Below are 16,340 nucleotides of genomic sequence, written 5' to 3'. Positions count from 1 at the left end.
CTCCGTCCCACACTCAGAGGCCGGATGTGCAGTCTGGGCTCTGGTGGGTGAAAGAAAGGAGTTGGGTGGCAGGTTGGGCGCCCCTAGCTGTGGTCCCCCCGATGGGCGAGCCCCTCTGCACCTCCCCCCCTAGTGGGGTAGGGGTTGCTGTTTTACCGTTTTCAGGTTCTGAGTTGGTATTTATGGGGATTGGGAGGGATGGGTGGGATCAATATTCCCGGCCAGTTGGGGTAGCCGGTGTGGGAGGGCACAAGTTAAGATGTTGTTACTCTCCAACCACAGAATATTACGTACCAAATGAGCGGAAAAGGGACGATAGGATGGACCCCCCGGGGGTCCATCTGGGCTGCTACATTGACTGCTTTGTACTGTACCATGCTGTTATTACCTGTAGAGCATTATTGGGCCGAGATCAATGGGGGACGTAGGTGACACGGGCCCTGTGCAACAATTGCAGCTTGTCTCCTGGAATGTGCGTGGGTTGGGCGATCCGAGGAAGAGGCGACAGGTCTTGGGGTACCTAGAGAGGCATGGAGTTTCTATTGCCATGCTTCAGGAGACGCATCTGCGGCCCGGGGGAGACCCCCCATTCGCATCGCGCTGGGCCGCCTGCAGGGTGTTTTCGTCCTACTCAACTTATGCTCGGGGGTGACTGTGCTGGTGCGGCGCGGGATGGGGTTTATGCCGGCGGGAACAGAGGTGGGACCATGTGGCAGATACTGCATGATCTGGGGGAAGCTTCACTCTCACACAATACTGTTTGCTTGCTATTATGGTCCCAATGTGGATGATCCGACGACTCTTCTGAACATGTGGGGGAAAATACAGACACTGGGCATCTCTCATGTCATCCTGGGAGGCGACTTCAACACCGCGCTTCGGCCGGGGATGGACCGCTCGCACCCTCAGCCGTCTCACTACACTCATTCCCAACGCACACTTCTTAACATAACGGACGAGCATCAGCTGACCGATGCCTGGCGACATCTTCACCCCTCGCTCAGGCAGGGCACACACCACTCCGCTGTACACTCCACATGGGCCCGCATCGACTATATATTTTTGTCTGCTGGCGTTGCCCCATGGCTGGTTAAGGCGTGCCATCTGGCGCGCACTTTTTCAGATCATTCCCCTGTGTTGCTGTCGCTGCGCGTTCCCATTGATGTGTCCCCATATCTGAATTGGCGCCTCAACCCTGCGCACCTCACCGACTCAGTATTTCTGGCAGAATTGGAGGACGATATAACGGCCTTCTTTAACCATAATACTGGCACAGTCCCCAAATTCACTACCGTATGGGAAGCCTTCAAAGTTACTGTGAGGGGGTTGTGCCTAGCGAAAGGCGGGGGGGTCCTCAAATTCCTTCGCGGGATGTGCGCAAACGGGAGGCTGAACTGTTGTTATTAGAGAGCGAACAGACGCAACACACACATGATCGGGGGGTCGCGGAGCGCCTTCGGGAGAAATTGAATGAATATACAGATGCTGCCGCTAAGGAATGCAAGTTCCTGGGGAAGCCTTATGTTGCGCGCTTATATGGCGAGGGCGACAGACCTGGTAAAGCATTGGCTTCGGCGGTGCGGCCCCCTCGTTACCGAAACTATGTGTCCTCTCTGTTGGATGGCCACGGGGTCCCACAGAGGGACACAGCGGCTCAGCTCCGGGTCCTTACTGATCATTACATCGATCTGTACACCTCCCGTAGGACTACTCCGCTGGCACTGCAGGAGTATCTTGATGACACCGCACTGGCCTGGCTGGGCCCATCCCAGCAGAAATTTCTGCATCACGAATTGGAACTTGATAAGATCAAAGACGGGATAATGTCAATGAAGTCGGGCAAGGCGCCGGGCTCGGACGGCTTGCCGATAGACTTTTATAAAGCCTTCATCCATGTCCTGGCCCCTATACTGCAGCAACTGTATTACTCTGCCCTGGAGGAAGGTATACTGCCGGGTACGATGCGCGAAGCCCTCATCACATCTCTGTTGAAGCCGGGTAAGCCCCCTGAGCACTGTGACTCGTACAGACCCCTCTCTCTGTTGAACACGGACAGTAAAATACTGGCGAAGGTCCTGGCGACTCGCCTTAACCTATTGATGGAGCGTCTCGTTCTTCCCGACCAGGCTGGGTTCGTCCCGAATTGGGCGACTTCCCATAACCTGCGCACCCTTCAGGCCGTGATCCAGGACATTGATCCCCGATGCGAGGCCGCGGCGGTTTTCCTGGACGCCACCAAGGCTTTCGACTCCCTTGAGTGGGATTACCTACTGGCCTTGTTGGAACGAATGGGACTACCCTACAACTTCCTGGACTGGATCCGGCTATTGTACTGCCGACCTCAGGCGACGGTCCTGCTCAATGGGTCCCGCTCTGCCCCCTTTGTTATTCACAGGGGCACCCGCCAGGGATGCCCTCTCTCTCCGGTCCTGTTCGCCCTCGCTATAGAGCCGCTTGCTGCCAAACTTCGGCAACACCACAAGCACCGATCCCTTATTTATCCGGAGCGTCAGCTTCTCATTGCGTTATATGCGGACGACATGACGCTGTACGTCCATAATCCGCAAGAGAATCTTAACCCCTTACTGCGGGAGGTGACTAAGTTTGGCGCTATATCGGGCGTACAAATAAACTGGGCGAAGTCCGCCTTATTTCCCCTGACTGACAGTACCGCGCAGTTCCCACTAGATTACCCCCTGGTGTGGGAGGCGGACGAGATCACATACTTGGGGATCAGGGTGAGCAGGAACCGGGAAGCTCTTATTAGAGCGAACTACGGGACTGTCATAGACAAGCTCTCCGAGAAAATCACGCAATGGAACCACCTTCCGCTGTCGATGGCGGGATGCATCTCCCTGATTAAGATGGTAGTACTTCCCAAATTGTTGTATCTCTTTACTAATATACCATACAGCCCGGGGGCACACTTCTTCCGGACCCTTGATTCCCAGCTGTCCCGACTTATATGGGGCGGAAGGCAAGCCAGGTTGGGGTTACGGACGCTTATGCTGCCCTACCACCAGGGTGGGCTTGACGTCCCGAATTTTCGACGGTACTATGATTGCGCCCAAGGCCACTTTGCGGTGTACTGGTTCCACCCCCCCCCCCCCCCCTTTATGGCTCACCTGGCAGTGGAGGACGGGTTTATGCGACCCGAGAGACCCTCCGGCTATCTGTACACAACGGCCCGAGTGGAGACCCGCGACCCCACTACAGTGGATTGCACCGTGCTAGCCTGGAAACGCATGGCAGATTGTATGGACGTGGGGTTTCTGTACTCTCCCCGCATGACGCTGGCGCATGACCCCAGATTAAGTGTCACCCGCGAGGAGCTTGGACGCAAGCTGCTTACGCGGCTAGCGGTCCACACATGGGGAGACCTGTATCACCAGGGGAGCTTTCGCACTGCATCCCACTTTTTTGGAGACACTGTCCCATCGATAATGGACACCTTCCTTTACAATCGACTGCGGCAAAATATTAGGGCTATCACGCCTAATTTCCCTGGCCAGCCAGACACCATGGCACCCCTGCACGCCATGCTCCAGACGCCCGCCCCGACGCATGTCGTTTCGATGTTATATAGGCATGTGCAGGCTGCGCCTTCCCCCCCTTCTCTTAGGGTGCGGACTGACTGGGACAACGATTTGGGTGCCCCAATGTCGGATACCCAGTGGTAAGAAAGCTGCTGTCACACCACTGCAGTGACGGGCAATGCCCGCCTCCGCTTGGTACATTTTAAGTTCTTACATCGCCTTTACTTCACCCCGACTAAATTGTACCGCTTTGGACTCCGGGATGATGACCGCTGTTTGCGATGCCGTAGGTCGGGAGCGGACTTCATGCACTTGGCGTGGTCGTGTCAGGCGGTGGCAGAGTACTGGGTGGTGGTGTTCGCGGCCCTCTCCGTCATGGTCGGGGTGGACATACCTCCCTGCCCTATGATCGCCCTTCTGGGTCGCTCATGCCCCACGTTAAAGGTGCATCTAAAATTCTTCACGTTGGGGCTCTTGTTGGCTAAGCGACATGTTGCGTGTCGGTGGGGGCGAGGGCGAGCGCCCAAGTTCAAGATCTGGTTAGCTACTATGACAACCTGGCAGGAACAACTTCACAGCTATGCTGACCTCTTGCCTCACAGATCCCGCCCCAAAGACTTATGGGGTCCCCTCACTGCATACCTCCTGCGCTCCCCGGGCTCTGCGGGGGAGGGGAGGGAATTGCGCGATGACTCGGAAGGGGACGGCCCACCTGCGGCAGGCGGTCCAGCGGCTACCCCCGCGGAGGCCCGCGCCTGAGGCATCTCCTCACCCCACTTGCACCTTCGCCTCTCCACGCATGCTGCGCACAGCGTTTCAGCCTTGCCCTGACTTGCCGCACCCTTTCAATTGTGCTCATACACTACGTGCCGGAGGCTTGAGTTGGGTAGCCGGTAGTCTCACTGCTTCCCCCCTGATTCCCTAGTGGCGCGTGCAGAGTAGCGCTTTAGATAGTAGCACCAAGTTCTAGGTCCCTGCCGAGCGCATCTTATACCCTCCCAGCACAATAGACTGGCTGTCCGGGGCGGAGCCGTGCTGCCCCTTGCTCCTAATACATACTACAGTGAGCCTCGCCATACGGCTGCTCCGCACCGATCAATCCTCCTCGCCACATACTGTGTATGGTGGACGACTCCTGGGAGGGCTTCGCTGTTTGATGTTCTGTGGTTCTTAGGGTGGTTAATACAGATAAATGAAACCTCAACTACCTACTGTTGACTTTACGTGGCTCCGTCACTACGCATCGTAACATACTTGTGCAGTTGTGTCCTTACCCCGCTGCCGGCCCTTACGGGTTGTAGGCGTTTGAGCTGTGTTAATTGATGATCCTAGTTAGACACTGTTCATGGTACACGCTGCTGCATTGGCGCTACCGGCCTGTTCACTCAGGTTGTAGGTGAAGAGCTGTGTAATAAATTGAGTAAGACTAATAAAGGTTTTTAAAAAAAAAAAAAAAAAAAAAAAAAATTCCAAATTCCTCATCATTACTACAATTCCTCAGGGCCCTTATCATTTCCCCAATTTCCTACAGCATTTACAGTCACTAAATTGTCTTTTAATTTCTTTAGTATAGTCCATTCAATTCATAGCCACAATGTTTCCACCCTTATCAGCCTCTCTTATTACAATTGATTGATCTTCACCTAGATCACTTAGGGCTTTCCTCTCTTCCAGGGTGAGATTGATTTGTCTGTTGTAATATTTATCTTTGGTTTGGCATGCCTCTGATTTTCCAAACTATGGATTTCATCTATTGTTTTTTAATGAATAGATCAATTGCTGCAACTTGTCCATTCATAGTCCATTTATATATTAAGCATGTCTGGAAGATCTTCTACATCAACATCTACATCATCAGAAAAAGATAAAAGCATACAAACGTCCTGGACATCAGCAAATGATAAATTAGATTTTTTAAATTGTTTTTCTGCTCAAAGATACATCACATTTTTCGTTCATTGAAAAAAAACATTTCAGCTTAAATCGCTTTGCAAATTTATATAAATCAATCTTTAACACCATCAAATCACAAACCATATCTGGACAGTAGGTAAGGCCCCGTTGGAGAACCCTCAATTCTATTGGGCTCCAACACCTTTCAGAAAGGTTGATCACCTGTAAGGTTTCCTGCCCCCTAGTTCTGGAAATGGTTTCCCCCCCAAATGGGGGAAACTAGATTCTGTTCTTGTTCTGACTGCATGTTCCAATTATTGTATTGCCTATTTTTTCACTTCCCCCTCTTTGTTTTACCTGATTCTTTCTCCTTCCAAGCTTCATTCTCAGAATCTCTTTGAAAAAAGAAGAGCATTGTGAGGGTTTTGTTCCAGACGTATTACTGAGCCCCGGATCATTATTGGAAGAAAGATCTGAGCTGCTGCAACTAACTGAACTTAATTCTGCTGCTTGTTCATTCGTTTGTATGCCCTCCAGCTTGTTCACCTCATCATAGCTTTGGCAAATGTAAAAACCAGACCTGAACTAAAATCCCTTTAATCTCTTCTGATTTTATTCAGTGTTCTGTCCTTAATCTGTAACTAATGTATTAGATAACATTTTTAAGAGTGACATCATTTTTCTCTGTGAGCTCAGGTTGTTTAATATCCTTAATTTCTTTTTCTAGCTCAGTAATTTGTAGCTTTAATTTTTATACCTTTCTTTCTGCATTCTTTATCAAAATATGCATCATGCAGAACAAGGATGAATACAAATTCTCCTCCCACTCTTTTAAGTGGTTGTCCTCTAGCTCATCAAACATGGGGAAAATTAAAATCCTTAAGCTTCTAGGAATTCAGTTGCTATCTCCGGAATTCTTCAATGTGACCCGTCTCACCACTTTGAAAGTTCAGCTTCTTTTTTATATTTCTCTATTTTGAGGAATTTACTCCTCAAACTATCCTTTATTAGGCTTTTAACACCCTCTGTTATTACTATTTTACTTTGTTTAAATAAATCCGCTGCAAGTTTTTCACGATCATCATCCATCATTAACATCTCTAATATTACTATAATATGTTTCTACACTGTGCAGAAACAGCCCCTTTCCAACATTCAAGAAAAAATGTGCTACAGCAGTGTAGGCCTGGACATTGCACTAGTGTATCATAGTAAAAACAAAAAAAAAGAAATTATCTTTGAAACTTTAATTCACGCAATACAAGGAATTCTTAGAGAACTCAAGTGTGTGTGATCTGATCCTGTGGTAGATGAACTATTTTTGTAATTAGGAGTTTTTAGATAATTTTGGATTATGCATTTGAGGAGCAGATGTAGAAGGGTGCATCAAAGAACTAAAGAGAATGTTATATTTTTTAGTGAATGATTTTACATTGCATATAGGCAGGTGATCATGTCCTATTGGTGTATTGTCACTAGTAAGGAATTTATTATGTATATAAAGAAGAGGCCTTGTTTTTGATAAAGGTTATCCAAATTGTAAATATACATTATAGATTGGGAACTTACATTGTTTTCTCGCAGGGGGTCTTTAGGGGTATGTAACAACATGTATTTACTGTTTTAATTTCACAGCCCTGATCAAGTCCTAAAGGGATGAAACACATTGGCTTGGGCTGATTGAAAATTCTGTTTATCATGAACATAAATAAAATTGGATTTTGCACATATTCAAAAGACTCCCGGAGGATTGATTCAGTAAAATTCCATATGTTAGACTGGCATTTTTACTTTTTGGTGGATATTGTTGACAAACTGTGCTTGGAATAAAATATCTATATAAAGGAATCTTTATTATAACTAAGCTCCTTTTCAATATATTGTTTTTGGGTTTCTGACTGATTGTGGCTTCGAGGCAGTGGAACCACGGAAAGTTGACCGTCGGAAGACTTAAGATAATAAAATAAGTCGTTTTTCAATATGACACACTTGTGTGATGTCAATACCTACTCTCAAAGCTGTTTAACTGGAGAAAAGGAGGAAAACTTTACTGCTACAATTTTAGATCAGGAGATACAAGGGGATATAATTTCCTCCCTGACAAAAAGCATCAACAGTATAAGCACAACAACAGACAAAACAACAAGGCAGAAGCGGTCGACTACTTTGAGCCAACTTCAACAGCAATGAATACTGACTCCTTTCTTCTCCCCCTCCTGTGAATTATTTTAGTGGGGATAAAAAATCTTATCATTTTTCAGATTGGGGAAATTAACACGAAGGAAAGAGGTGTGTTCGATTTTTGCAACATGGTTATACCTCAATGTTCAAGCTCTCTCCGCTTGTGAGAAAGTGCCCCCTTTCTGCATGGTATCCCCCACTTTTTGCTGATTTGCCTATGTTCTTTCCCTAAAACTGCATTGAAGCCGAAACCCAATTGGCATCTCTGGCCACAGGTCAGCCTCTGGTAAATGGTAGCACAGGTTCTCAGGGCACTATGACCAGGGAAGACCTCTAAGGGCTGCACCACCTTTTGTGCCACCCTTTGAGACCCAGTACCCTTTCCCACATACACACACACACACACACACTGCCTTTGCAGACTACGTGTCTTGGTGCCGATCAAAGTGAAGAGTCGACATGGCATGCACCCCTGTGTGCCATGCCTACAACCCACTGCCCTGACATATATCAGTCATCCCTCTAGCTGGATGCACTATACAATTGGTGAGGGTCCAGGTGCATGAGCCCTGTACCCCTATAATGTCTAAGTTCATTCTTAGACAGTGTAAGTGCAGTGCTGCCATTAAGAGTATACGGTGCTGGGAGTTTGTAATTACGAACTCCACAGCACCATAATGGCTACTCTGAAAACTGAGAAGTATGGTATCAAACTTCTCAGCACAGTAAACCCACACTGATGCCAGTGTGGGATTTAATGAAAAATGCACAAAAGGGCATTTGAGAGATGCCCCCAGAAAACTAACCTACCACTAATGTCCTGGCTGTGTGGCTGCTTTCAGCTGCCACCACGGGACATGTTTCTGGACCCCTGGGTCAAGAGCCTGCTGCTCTCGGTGGCCTGACACAATACATCCTGGAACGATTTGCTAAGCCTTCTCCTCCAGGATGGTCAGGGTCCATGAATGAGATGCTTCAATGGCTTGCCCCCTTTGTGTGCTTCCCCAGGCCACGTGCTGCTTTCAGCAACTAGTCCACACTGTTTCCTACCCCCACTTTGGGCTGGAGAACCGGCGGGAAAAACAAGTGAGGAAGAGAGGTGTGCCCACCTCTGCCAACTGCACCCCTCAGGTGGGGGAGGCGAGGTGAAGCACAACTCTCAGTCCCCACCATCTTGCAGATGGGGGGGACACAGCCAACCAGGGAAAGGCATATGCCCTCCTCCCACTGGAGGGTGGAATAATAGGGGGTATACCCACCCCCAATTAAAGAGACCCATTGGTCCCAACCTTTTACCTACCTGTAATGCCGGTCTTAGGTGGCTCAACCGACAGTGCCTAACCAACCCCCAACATCCCAACTTACCTCTCTAAGTGGTAGTCACGCCCAGAAGACCTTTGTCCCCGAGCCTGCAGTACTTTTACAAACTGGAGACTCCCCATTGAAAGCTACAGGGATTCCGAGCCAAAACAGCACTCTGCACCCAACCGTCCCAGTGGCGCTGAGGGTGCAGCTTTTGTGCTGGCCTAAAACGCATTTGCCTTGAGCTTAAGTCCAGGAGCTTTGCTCCCACAACCCAGGGGCCTGCTCGTCAGCAGCCACCAACTGGAGGCCCCCTGTACCCCATTGGATAACATTGGGCCTCAGCAGTCTGCACCCGGCCCCCTAGTTCCACTGAGGGTACAACAAGAGTGCATACTTGACCCTGGAGAACCCCTGAGTCTAACCCCAGAATACCAACTCCCACAACAAAGTACTTACCTTTGAACCGTTAACACTATTTTCCTCCAATGGATCACATTGACTGTTTTTCTATGAAAAGTGTGGAGTTGGAAAACCTAAAGAAATTCTTTATAATTGTACTAACTAACAAACACGATTTTACTGACCTGTTTACAGGAAATGTCCCAGTGTAGTTTCCAGGTATACTATACTGTGTAAGAAAAGTAAGCTCAAAAGTAACTTACCTGTAATTTCACCGAAAAGCCCATTCAAAGTGTATGTACTGTATTTACAAGGCATTGCATTTCTCAGTAACAATACTGTAAGTAAAAGAAAAGTGCATATACAATTGCAATCCAAACTGTACTACAACTGTATATTTACTGCAAAGTATTTATCACTGAGCTGTACAAGGCTTGCTCAGTTCTAGGATATAAAATCACTAAAAGAGCATTTTTATACAAAAACAATTGGTCTGAAGTTCAGTCTTTGAGAGTAAGGTGCTATCTAACCTGAAATCTGCCTACTTTTGTGGTTCCACTGGACTCTGTGCACACTATACCTCACTTTGGTATAGTATATACAGAACCAGCTTCCTACACCGCTAACCACTCAATGGAGGATTTATATAATTTACAGAAATTGCAAAAAATTAGTTTACAAACACATTTCTTTGCTGCTGAATACAAAAGGAATTTACTCTCATAAACAATAGATATTCCAAATAGAAAACTTTAGGTTCAGTATTGACTTAAATGAAGCAAATAAATACATCAAATAGGAAAAATCCAAGATGCTAGCTCTTCACCTGGACTTCCCGCCAAATGGAGCATGCTCCATTCATCTTCAACTACACATGTTCACTTCCAAAATTTCAAGAATCAGCACAAGTTGTTGTGATTTGTGGTTGTAACTACTGACTACCATTACTTCCTTGTGGCCTAAAATCAATACTTAATCTTTTTTAAAGTGGTGGAAGTATATCTCGAACTGATTGGCTAATCAAAGCAAGTGGCCCTATCCTTATGGGCCTTGCTGGCGTGCATTTTTTGTGCCTGCCGGGTGTTAAGTCAATTTATTTAACTCAATATTTCCTTGAGGTAGTGATTTTTTTTAGATAGCACAACTCAAAAACAATGATCAAGGCTTCTGCTTATGAGCTGTGCTGTCTGAAAATAAAACAGGAATTCTGAGAAATAGGTTAAATGAATTCACTTCACACCCTGAAGGGTCATAAAATATGTACTTGTCTCTGCGATATGCATGAATAAGCCAAAATTATGTGGCCGATGGTCTCAAGAAGAGGCTTGGGAAGGATAACCACAGTGCATCTTCCTCAATGTCTGGGTCTCTGCATAACTATTCAAAAACCCATGTCATCCCAACTCAAATAATTCATTACCTGAGATCAACTCTGAATGCAACCAAAGGACCAGTGGGATTAAGAGAAATCCTTGGATTCTGTGATCCACCTATTGTTCCAGGGTGATATTTCAGCAACAAACATACGAGGTGTGCAAAATGTCAAAGCAGAAGTTTGAAGCGGAGAGTTTCAAGAAAAGCGTGAAACGTGTTGTGTCCTGTGTTGTGTTGTAGTTTGTAAAATTCAGTGTAAGCACTTCCATTTGTTGCTTACAGTCATGTCTATGTCACTGTATCCTATAAAGACTTTCCTGTTCCAGTATGAAGTGTATGCTGTAGTGTTTTGATCTAGAGGTGGGATTTAGGTTGGTTGAGAGTAAGGGAGTGATCATGGAGGACTTCCAGTTCCTTTTGGGGTGGATATACAGTGTCTTCTGTGAAACCTGAGTGAAACTAGATTGATATAAATGTGTATTTGTCTACCCTGTCTTCTACATGAATCTACACAGAGTTAATTTACTTTGTGGCTCATGCTTAGGAGAATCTCTTTGAAATGCGGAGGAAGCCAGTGCCTTTCTACTCACATACATGCCTCAGACATGCCATAACCAAGCTATTTTTGATGGCATGCCTAACTTCCATGTTCAAGGTTTCAGGTCACTCCACAGGGGCTGCAGGCAATAGCATAAGTATAGCAACTGGAAGGCCTAATCACGCTTGGATAATATCCCTGAATTTGCCAACTCTCAAATTACTGCACTCGCATATAGCTACATAGAAAATATTATTCTGGTCTGATATGTAGTCCTCCAAGCCTTGATAATATGCACCTGGTTTAAAACATTTAGTATACAAATATGTTGCCTCTAAAAAGTATTTTAATGTCTCCTTCAGCCTGCAAGATATTTTAGAAGAAGATGACGTACTGTTATGTAACAGTGAGGATAACAAGGAGGAAGCCGCAAAACAAGTAGCCTACTTTTTCCCACCACGTCAAAAAAAAATTGTAGCAAAGCCTTTAGACAGGACTTTGGCAATAATAAGGCCTGATCTTTTGAGGGTAAAAAGAGGTAAGTTATAGAAACATAGTTCAACTTTCTGCTGCTTACACATAGTCTCTCTTAAAGACTGTTTCTTTGTAATGCATGTGGAGATCTTCCAAATATAATAGTTTCAAATGACTGTAATTAACTTATGTATAGAAAAATATAAACATGGCACTTACTGTAGCTATTAGTAGCAGACGTGGCCCTCTACATATGCACCCAAATGTACACAGAAGCAGCAGTTATACCAATATGATCTGACATAAACATGCATCCTGTGGTTTAATATACAGTTTTCCCTAATACAAATGTATCTACCTATAACAGGAGGCACAGTTCAAATTACAGTATGTAGATGTGTATCGACAGCTCTTTTCTACACCATGTATAGCTTGTCATGTATGAGTAAACTACTGTGGTACATTCTTGAGATGTGAGTATAGTCATCAAATGGGGACGAGCCAGCTTTTGACTGATCTTCTGATGTAGAGATGGTTGTTTATGGATCTTATGTTTTTAGGTAGGGAGTTTCATAGTTTAGCTGCATGAACTTAGAAGGATGTTCCACCCTTGTTTTCTTTTCTGTAGGAATTATGAGGTGGGGAGCCATTCTTGAGCTTAGGCTCCTTTCTTATATGTATTGCTTGAATTTCTTCCTGCTGAAGAGTGGTCCTTTGCCATGTTTTGCTGTGTGTGAGATACAAAGCAGCTTGAAAGAGGCTCTTCTGGCAAATGGTAATCAATGTAGCACCCTCAAGGCAGGAAAGATGTGTGCTTGTGGCTTTGCATGTAGGAGGAGCGGCAGAGTTCTGAATTCTTTGTAGTCATCTCATAGATGACAAAGTTGAGCCATGAGACAGACCATTAGCACAGTCTAATTTTGATAGGACAAGAGAGAGAGTTAGTTGTGGGAAGATCCCTCACAGTGTTTTAATTGTGAAAAAAGTCTGATTTGGCTACCTTATACACTTGTTGAGTCATTTTTTATCTCCTTAAATAATTTGAGGTTAGTCCTAGATCATCAGGAGCAGAGACGTTTGCAGGTTTTCCAGTCGCCACAGCTCAGTATCTCGATTTAGAGGCATTCAATTTGAGGTAGGTCCATGCCATCCATTGGTCAACAGCTTGGAGGCAATTGAAGAGTTCTGATGTTTTAATGTCCTTTGGGATTTCCAGCATTAGAAGTATCTGCATGCCATCTGCATAGTTATAGCAGGTGATGTGAAAACCACTGATCAGATCTAGTAGTGATATCAAGTACATGTTGAAAATTATTGGTGAGATGCTTGAGCTTTGGGGGACTACTGCTTTAATCTTGTGGTTTAGAAGAGAATGGTGGATGTATAATATTTTTTGCATAGGTTGGATGTAATCCAAATGAGAGCTGTGCCCTTTATTCCGGCTTCCTCAAGTTGGTGGATGTGTGTATAATGATCCCTTGTTTCAAAGGGCTGCTGAAAGAGAAGAAGGGCAGCAACTCCGTTCTGGTCCCCTGTGGTTTTACGGCCATCCCAGACAGAGATTAGGGCTGATTCAGTTCCTCTTCCAAGACAAAAACCAGTTTGGAAGTTGGAAAATATTGAATTATGTAAAATGGATTGTGATATCTGGTCAAAAGCTGCTCTTTCTATAAATGTGTCTTGGAACAATCCTTTTGCTAGAGGTCTGTAGTTATCGGGATCTTGATTGTCCAGGTTAGGTTCTTTTAAAAAGGTGGGAGTATGTATGCCATTTCTGATGGATACATCTGCCAGTGGATTCCTCACCTTGTGAATATCCCCTGCGCCAGCAACATTCGGAAACTTTTGTAGCAGTCCACGCCGATGAGGTCGAAGACGACGTCACAGAGACACGGCTCCGCACGCGACTCCGCTGACGTCACCGGCTCCATAAGAAGACCTCGTCGGCGTGATGACGCAGTTCCCTTTTTTCCGCGCCGACGACGCCAACGGATTCGGGAATCGTTACTAGTAGCTTTACTTGTTACTTTGTGTATTTTCTGGATTTATCTGTCTTGCTTCGGGAAGATGTCGACAAGGAAGTCGGGTTTCAAGCCCTGTCGAGAATGTGGCAAGAACATGTCTATTACCGACCCACACGAAGATTGTGTTTGGTGTCTTCCATCCGACCACGATGTGGATGGTTGTTCCAGCTGCCACAAGATGAGCTCGAAGGCTTTTAAAGAAAGAGAGGCGAAGCTCTTCATCGCTCGGATGAAGAAGAAGGAAAAAAGAGGAAGAAGGAAGTCTGGATCCAGTTCGAGGTCGGCGTCCAAATCGACTTCGGGGCATGCTTCGAGAAGTAAGAAGCATAAGAAGAAGAGGAGGCATTCTTCACATCATCACTCCGATAAAGGTTCGGCTCCGAAGTCGAAGTCGCCTACTCGACGTCGGAGAGAGTCAGTGTCTCCTTCTCCAGTCCCGACTTCACCTCCAGCTCCTTCTTCTCCGGTGACTTCGCTGGCTCCGGCTACATCTCCGGTGCCGGTGTCATCCCCGACGCCGGTTCCATCGCCGGCTCCAGCTTATTCTTCGGCTCCGTCTCCGGCCCCGGTAGAGGATCTTCAAGCTCCGGGTGAGACTGTGACGCCGCTTGTTCCACCGTGGGCGCCGGCAGGCCCGAGTCCGGTGATACCTGACCAGTATCCTGCATTCCCTGGTCCAGGTCAGGACCCCACGCATTATCTAAATGCCATGTACGGGGTGTTTTCAAGGGCCATGTATACCTCTGGTGCACCTGTGGGTCCGATGGGTCCGATGGCTTTTAATTTGGGAGTGCCGCAGGTCTACCCTCAAGCTCCATTCATGCCATTCTTTCCGACTCGACTTCGTTCGACGCCGGCTGCTCCTGCGGATCCGCGTTCGACGCCGGCGCCGTCGGATTCGAACACGGCGCCGCCGACGCTGCTGGTACGGATTCGTTCCAGAAGGGAAGCACAGAGAGTGGTGGATGAGAGAAGATTTCTTTTGGAAGAGGCGGAAGAGGGAGAGTTAGTTGAATCTGATGAGGTGTTTGAAGAGCTAAAGGATGCAAGTGGACTGGATTTGTCTCCAGAGTGGTAAATCACTCCACCATCAGATGAGCCCTCTAAAGATGCAGCGCCATATCATGCGGTCATCAGAAAAGCTGCGGAGTTGTTGGACCTTCAGTTACCAACCACGGAGTTCAGGTCTAACATTCTTACTGAGATACTGCATTCGCCTACTGCAGTCTCGGAGCCTTTGTTACCCTTTAATGAGGCCATTATGGACCCTGTGCTAGAGGTATGGCGCAAGCCTTTTTCAGCTCCTGCAGTCTCCAGGGCAGTCGCAAGGAGATATAGAGTGGCTACAGGGGATCCTGAATTTTTAACTTCGCACCCATCGCCTGAGAGCTTGGTAGTTCAGGCGGCTTGTTCGGGGAGATCAAAGGGGGCATTTCCTCAGGTTCCAGGAGACAGAGAGGCCAAAAAGGTAGACCAATCGGCCAAAAAGGTCTTTTCATCAGCCAGTATGGCTCTTAAGTCGACAAACGCGACGTGTTTGTTGGGGCGCTATATCCACGCGCTCATGGACTCAGCGAAGAAGTTGGCACCAAAGCTGTCGGAGGAGGATAGGGCCAGCTTCAATGAAGTTCTGACTGATGCCCAGGCGGCTGCACGCCAAGTCATTCAAAGTGGACTGGACACAGCAGACTCAGTTGCCAGAGTCATGGGGTCTTCTGTCGCCACCAGGAGGGGTGCATGGCTAAAGTCCTCTGAATTCTCTTCGGATGTGCAGTCGACTTTATTGGACCTGCCTTTTGATGGGTCTGGTTTGTTTGGTAAGAAGGCGGATGCTGCTCTCGAACGCTTCAAGGAGAGTAAGGCTACGGCTAGGTCGCTGGGTCTTCAATCCCAGCCGAGAGGATCTTTCAAAAGATATAGGGGCTTTGGAAGGGCGACTTTTCGCTCTTATAGACCGACCCAGCAACAGCAGCAGCAACAACAGCAAGGTTCGTTGTCCAAGGGATACAGAGGAAGAATCAGGGGTCGCTCACGTGGCCGTCAACTTTCCTCCTCCTCTTCCTCTTCCTCAGCCCCTCCCACCACCGCAAAGCAGCCCTAGATTCGACATTACGGATCATGTTGGTCCTGTGGTGGGCCGGCTTACCCATTTTCTGCAAGATTTGGAATCTGTAACTACAGATCTCTGGGTTCTGGATCTTGTAGAACATGGGTACGCCCTTCCCTTTCGGGAATTCCCTCCAAATTACCCTCCTTGTCAAGGGGCTTGCTCGGAGGACCACCGTCTTCTCCTGCAGGAGGAAGTCCTGAAGTTGTTTCAAAAAGGTGCGATAGAGGTGGTTCCGGAGCAGGAGAGGGGTCAGGGATGCTCTCCCGGTATTTTCTGATTCCGAAAAAGGACGGCAGATTGCGTCCGATACTGGACCTCAGAATCCTGAACTTTTACCTGAAACAGGAGAAGTTCAAGATGCTCACCCTTGTGCAGGTTCTTCAAGCGCTGAATCAGGAGGACTGGATGGTGTCGCTCGACTTGCAGGATGCGTATTTTCACATCCCCATCCTGAAGTCGCACAGGAAGTATCTCCGGTTTACGGTAGGGTCGCAACATTATCAGTT

The 16,340-nt window shown here is 47.2% G+C and overlaps 1 protein-coding gene across 1 annotated transcript in view; it reads left to right on the top strand.

The window, feature by feature from the left end:
- The window catches only part of NME8 (NME/NM23 family member 8), a 1,023,835-nt gene that overhangs the window by 565,473 nt on the left and 442,022 nt on the right, over nt 1–16,340 (top strand). Inside the window, exon 11 of the mRNA XM_085606381.1 lies at nt 11,589–11,764. Within this exon, the coding sequence (XP_085462507.1) occupies nt 11,589–11,764 (176 nt within the window). The remainder of the gene's footprint in view (nt 1–11,588; nt 11,765–16,340) is intronic.

This window comes from Triturus cristatus, chromosome 5_2 (genome assembly GCF_964204655.1).
Source record: "Triturus cristatus chromosome 5_2, aTriCri1.1, whole genome shotgun sequence".
Classification (NCBI taxonomy): Eukaryota; Metazoa; Chordata; class Amphibia; order Caudata; family Salamandridae; genus Triturus; species Triturus cristatus.
Note: the sequence above shows the minus strand (reverse complement) of the source record. Positions and strands in the feature narration are given on the sequence as shown.